General features: G+C 43.5%; 1 protein-coding gene across 1 annotated transcript; it reads left to right on the plus strand.

Annotated features, from left to right (window-relative positions):
• Positions 1–5050: 5050 nt before the first annotated feature.
• On the plus strand, positions 5051–6001 carry LOC140912822 (olfactory receptor 4S2-like). Its single transcript, XM_073347926.1, has one exon. The coding sequence runs from the start codon at positions 5051–5053 to the stop codon at positions 5999–6001; it is 951 nt and encodes a 316-aa protein (XP_073204027.1).
• Positions 6002–6612: the final 611 nt, after the last annotated feature.

The raw sequence follows: 6612 nt of genomic DNA on the forward strand, positions 1-6612 counted from the left end.
ATTATCCCAGGCAATGACATGCTACCACTACATGAAGAAAATGAATACTTGTGGCACCTTAGAGACTAACAAATGTATTAGAGCATAAGCTTTCATTCACTCTCAATATTTCTGCTGTAACTTTACAGCTTGTTGGCTTTTAGCTCATGCTAAGTTGTCAGAAATAAGGGTTTGGGTGGGTTATTCGCTTTGGGGTGCCACAAAGGGACACTCTGAGCCTTGTGTCTATTCAGCGGGAGAGGCAGGAGATTCCTTCACCCTCTCCACCATCTTGGACATACGTATTCTGTGCTCATCTCTTCCATTTGGTGCGGCCACTCTCTGGTTGCACAGTACTTGCAAACACAGACCACCACCAAGGCATGGGTCATCGGGTATCGTACCTCAGGCCCCTTCACCAGCCTCATCCCTGACAGTACTGGGCAAATCCTGTGGGGATATAGCATAGGAGCTAATGCATGGCTGCCCAAAGGAAATTTTGAAGCTAGGCATGCTCCTGCCATAACAATGCCTCAGTCCCCAGTGTTTCTTCAGCCTCTGCGGCTGCCCTAAGACCAGGCTGGGAGCAGGCAGCACCCCTCCACCCTGGGGATACAGTGCCAGGAGGTAGGGCTACCTAGAGGGCAGGAGCAGGGAGAGCAAGGGGGGAAACTGAGTCAGCAATGGGTGAGTTGGAGAGTGAAAGTGATTCACAACTGCTTTTCAGAGGGGGGGAAACCAAGGCACAGCTTTCCTGGATGGTCAGCAAGAGAAGGAGGGCCAGTAGAACCACCAGGCAAGGATAACTGAGGGCTCTGTGCTGTGCTTTGCTCTGCTGAGGCAGGTCATTTAGTGGACCCATTTTGAGGAATTGGCCTCCCTGTGCTATAGGGCAGACACCTTGGAAGTCACAAACAGCAGCTCGGCAGGGTGAGTCAGTCAGGCCCCAGCTAACCTGACAAAGCACCACGGCCGACGGTCAGTGTCTCCAAACAAGTACATGGATAATTTCCTTGCTTAGCTCCTCTGTCCTCTGACCTAAAAGGGGCGTCAAGAGGCTTCTGCAGCCCCTCCATTGTTTCCATTCATGACTGGGACAGCGGGAGTTTACTGAAGCCAGCTGGGATCCCCACTTAGAGTTAGGAAGGGATTGGCAGGCCACCAACCTGCCAAATTCTAGACAAAGAGAGAAGAGTCCAAGCGAACAGTTTGTGAACAACTCAGAAGTGAAATTTACCCATCTGAACATTGTTGTGTACACTTAAGAGTTACGAATACGGTCACAGAAAATCAGTATTGCTTGTATGAATGATTCACTTAGCAAAAAAGGGGACAAATTCCCAATGAATACTATGTCAATGGCATAGTTTGTTTGTCTCAAATGGCTGATCTATCAGCTCAATTTGGCCATATCATTGCAATTGTGGTTTCATGACACAACGTCCTGTTGCCACAGGGAATAATGAACTCTTCTCTTCCGATGGGCCAGTTTGTCTATGGCTGCATAAGTAGAAGAGAGGGCATCAAGCCATGTTCTCTCCCCTCCCCACTCCCATGTACAGATTTTGCAAAAGCATATGAAGTACAAACATATTTGATATCCTTGACTACGTGGTCCCACTACTGTTTTTTGTAGCAGCCTCCATCTGTGACAGCCAGCACACCATGGATATAACTGGGGATCTCTGGAAGTAAAGGCAGGAGTTGGTACAGCTTAAATTAAAGGGCAACAGCTTCAGCACTTTGGCACTGTCATAAATATAAAGGGAAGGGTAACCACCTTTCTGTACACAGTGCTATAAAATCCCTCCTGGCCAGAAGCAAAATCCTTTCACCTGTAAAGGGTTAAGAAGCTTAGGTAGCCTTTGCTGGCACCTGACCCAAAATAACCAATGGGGGACAAGATACTTTCAAATCTGCAGTGGGGGGAACAAAGGATTCTGGCTGTCTGTGTTTTGCTTTTGACAGGAACAGATCAGGAATGCAGCCTTCCAACTCCTGTTAAGTTAGTAAGTATTCTAGCTGAAAATGGAATAGATTTCCTTTTGTTTAATGGCTGGTAAAATAAGCTGTACTGGAGGGAATGTATATTCCTGTTTTTGTGTCTTTTTGTAACTTCAGGTTTTGCCTAGAGGGGTTCTCTATGTTTTGCATCTGATTACCCTGTAAGGTATTTACCATCCTGATTTTGCAGAGGTAATTCTTTTACCTTTTCTTTAATTAAAATTCTTTTTTAAAGAACCTGATTGATTTTTCCTTGTTCTTAAGATCCAAGGGTTTGGGTCTGTGTTCACCTGTACAAATTCATGAGGATTATTATCAAGCCTTCCCCAGAAAAGGGGGTGTAGTGCTTGCGGGGGGGGGGGATATTTTGGGGGAAGACATCTCCAACTGGTCTCTTTCCCTGTTCTTTGTTTAACATGCTTGGTGGTGGCAGCATACTGTTCAAGGACAAGGCAAAGTTTGTACCTTGGGGAAGTTTTTAACCTAAGCTGGTAAGAATAAGCTTAGGGGGTCTTTCATGCAGGTCCCCACATCTGTACCCTGGAGCTCAGAGTGGGGAAGGAACCTTGACAGGCATGTAGGAAGGTCGGATACGCACATTCACGAGTGGGTTACACTTTCACTGTGAATGGTATCAAGTGCCTATATGGGGTGGGAGGTCCCAGCACCAATGATACTGCTAGACTTCCCAAACTTTCCACAGCAGTGGCATCCCGGACTAAGCATAGGGTGGAATACAAGATACCATCCTGGAATGTAAGCAGCAGTGGCCACATCACCAGCCATTTCCTCAGAACTCCCATCATCCTGTGCAGCCAGGGTCTCTTTGAGAACTGACACCACAAGCCCTGGTCCTGTCACAGTTGAGTCACATTATCACGTAGAAGAGAAATCCAAATGTTGTTCGATCCTGTAGATCAGTGATTAAGGCGTGATGCAAATGCCACTGAAGTCAACCCGGTGATTTTCCATTGATTATGCTGGGCATGAGCTCTCTTTGGTTAAGGCCTGATCCAATGGCTGTTCACACACAGCAGGTCCACAGAGCTTGTCGCCTTTTGCCCAAGTTCTCAAGGTCCCCTTTCTAAGCATAGGAGTGAAATGAGAAACTTGACACAGGATTTCCTGTGCCCTCTTGTTATGTAGTTGGGCGTGAGTAGAAGGAACCGGACAATAGCAGGATCTCTAAGGCCATCCCTTGGTGAAAGTATGAGGAGGCGGGGTGGGGGAGGGCGTCCTATTGAAAAATGGGGTTTGAAGACTATGAAAGGGACTAACTCTCAGCAGAACATTGAAAGTTTCCTTCAAATACATGTTTAAAGCTATATAGGGGAGTGCTTCTTCAACAACTATTTCCAGTGGAGAAGCCTTGAAGTGCCTCAGGGAGCTCATTAACCAGGCAATGACGCACTGCCACTACATATTGATTTTAAATATTTCTGCTGTGACTTCACAGCAGAGAGGGAGACAATTTTTCCCAAAGATCTTGTTGGGTCTTAGATTTTGCGGAGCGAGGGATGGAGACGCTCTTAGATCTGAGGCTTTGCGAGTTGGGGAAGTGGTTGATGTGAAAAGATTCCTGAGGGCTGCCTTGAGTAAACCACTTCTCTAGTTGACTAATTTGGTCTTTGCGGAATTGACAGACAGCAAAGGACATCCTAAGACAGGGCTTGTAAAGATGGGTGTGAGGATGAAATGTACAAAGCAAAAAATCTATATAGCAGGGAGTATCTGATCACCCTCATCAACTGCTTACTGTTGTTCAGACCCGAACACCTTTGCTATAGGAGCAGGTTAGAAGCAGAGGAAATAAAGCTCATCACCATCCGTTTTAAGATCCGCAAATACAACCCATGTGAGTTTTCCAGCAAGGGTGAGTATTTTATGCTCTTCTTTCCCTGCTTAGCTCTACCAATGTAAAAGAAAAACAAAACTACTTTATTAGGATTCATTCCAATCTAATTCCCCACTCCATCAATCAGTCTTCAACTAATTCACCTAAAGTACGATGAATGTGTCTAAAATCTTCATTACAAGCTTCTCTCTTGAAAAATCTTCATATTATTTTTATTTGTTATTTTAATTTTAGTTTTGAAATGTATAAAATAGGTTTATTAGATGCTAGTCTGTAAGCAATGACCACCTCCAAACGATATTTAATGCATTCCTGCTTATGATCACTCATAAATACTTTCTTTTGAACACAGAAAATTGAATTCAGTCGCCTCAAATCAAACGATAACCCACAAAGGGTCAAGTTCGCTCATCGGCTTCAGCTGCTTTCCACCCCTCTGGCGACAGAGTTAACTGGTCAATCAAACAGTGTTTGTGGCTGCTTTGCATTTTTGGAACAGCATAAATAATCTAAAGTGTATCCGTGAGTCCTGCTGATAAATTATTGTTTCAATCCTTGTTTCAATTGGGGTTCGTGTAAAGCTGGTCAAAATTCTTCACTGAAATCATTTTTTTTTCAATGAAAATGCCTTTTCAACTAAATGTAAATTTTATGAAATAATTTTGTGATGAAAATAATCAGAGACCAGTTTTCAATCCTTGGTTACTTAACTTGGTAACTCAGTTTCATGTTTGCATGTAGAAATCAATACTTTTGTGAGCATTTATGTGCTCACATTCAAAGGTAAGAGATGTCCTTGGTTGAAAAATGGGACTTCTGAAGGTGTTTAACAATGCAATAAGAATAAAATAGAATTTGTATCATGGAAGAGCTGATTGCAAAGCATAGTTAAGGTTCAGTTTTTCACTTACAATTAAAGCCTTTGATGATTCATTGTAGGGGAAGACTAGAATGAATCATCTTCAGATTTTCCACTCTAATTATTTTGAGTATATACTGTTCATGGCAATATGGAACTCAAGCCAATTTCCTCTAGTTCCTTGTGTTACATATTGCTCATTTTTATTTTTGGACAAAGTCTACCACTTCAGTCAATGCATCTTGATATTCACCTCATCACTGGTCAATATGTGTTGATTCTTCCTATCTTTGTCTTGTGTCATGGCAGGTGGATTAGCGGTATTCCATATACCCATCATTTAAACTGAGTACATGGAGCCCACACACAATGTGACTGAATTCATCCTTTTGGGACTTTGCCACAATGAGAAGTTATGGCCAGTGTGTTTTATATTCTTTTTACTCCTCTATATCGCTACTTTGCTGGGAAATCTTCTCATCATTGTCACTGTAAAGAGCAGCCAGTATCTGAAGTCTCCCATGTATTTCTTCCTCAGCTATCTGTCCTTTGTAGACATGTGCCTTTCCTCTGTCACAGCCCCAAAACTGATTGCAGACTTCTTTGTGGAGAGGAAAACCATCTCCTTTGATGGCTGCATAGCCCAGCTGTTTGTGGCCCATTTCTTTGGGTGCACTGAAATCTTCGTCCTCACAGTGATGGCGTATGATCGTTACATTGCGATCTGCAAACCCCTCCATTACACAACCATCATGACTGGATGTGTTTGTGGCTCCCTTGTGATGGCTTCATGGGTGGGCGGCTTTGTGCATTCCATGGTTCAGACTGTCCTGACCATCCAGTTACCCTTCTGCGGGCCCAATGAGATTGACCACTATTTCTGTGATGTGCACCCTTTGCTGAAACTGGCCTGCACTGACACTTATCTTGTTGGCATCATGACCCTTGCCAATACGGGGTTGATTTCCCTGACCTCTTTTGTTGTGCTGGTTGTGTCCTATGTCATCATCTTAGTCTCCTTGAGAACTCGCTCCACTGAAGGTCGTCGCAAAGCTATTTCCACTTGTGCCTCCCATATTGCTGTAGTGATTATATTTTTTGGGCCATGTATCTTCATGTATTTAAGACCTTCCACCACCTTCTCGGTGGATAAGATGGTCGCGGTGTTCTACACCATTGTCATCCCCTTTCTGAATCCCTTGATCTACACCCTACGCAATAAGGAGGTGAAAAAAGCCATGAGAAAATTAGGGAGCAGAAAAGTGACATTAGGGGTGAAAGGGAAAATGCGATGTGTAGAATGATGGGAGTTCTGCATAGTAATGCTGTTCAGCAGGAATTTTAGAGAAAAGAGAGTTTAATATCGGGGGTTTTTGTTTTTTCTGTGAAAATTCCCAGTGATTTTCTCTGAATCCTCCTATTGCTATTCTAGTTCAATGTGAACGCTTGCAATATTTAAGGCTCAGTGAAAAGTGGAAGCTTTTCCAGTTCTTTGTTCAATTTTATACCTCCTGTCAGTTAGATTATTGATTATCATTATCATAGTCCCAGGAGCACTGGAGCAGTATGACCCAGCGATAGCCCTGGACTGCGGCTCTGAAATCACGGGTCTCGGTTCTGTTACATTATGAATTTGGGTGAGTCACTTACTTTCTTTGAACCTGTGCTTCCCTCCCATGTTTTTGCCATTTGAGACTGTAGCCTCTTCAGGGCAGGGACTGTCTCTTACTTATGTTTGTACAGCACCAAGCACATGGAGTCCCAGTTTCAGTTCAGGCCACTAGGCAATGCTGTAATACTGTGCAAACTCTGAGGATCTATTAAATGAAAATGTATATCTATAAAATAGTATAAAACTGTGTGAATCCCTCTGAGCTTTCATCTGTCCTTGTTTTGCTATGTTCCTTTGCAAACA

The sequence above is a fragment of the Lepidochelys kempii genome, chromosome 6 (genome assembly GCF_965140285.1).
Source record: "Lepidochelys kempii isolate rLepKem1 chromosome 6, rLepKem1.hap1, whole genome shotgun sequence".
NCBI classification, from domain to species: domain Eukaryota; kingdom Metazoa; phylum Chordata; order Testudines; family Cheloniidae; genus Lepidochelys; species Lepidochelys kempii.

Excerpts from the sequence above, each read along its gene's own strand:
- LOC140912822 (XM_073347926.1), top strand. The coding sequence starts at position 5,051 with ATGGAGCCCACACACAATGTGACTGAATTCATCCTTTTGGGACTTTGC.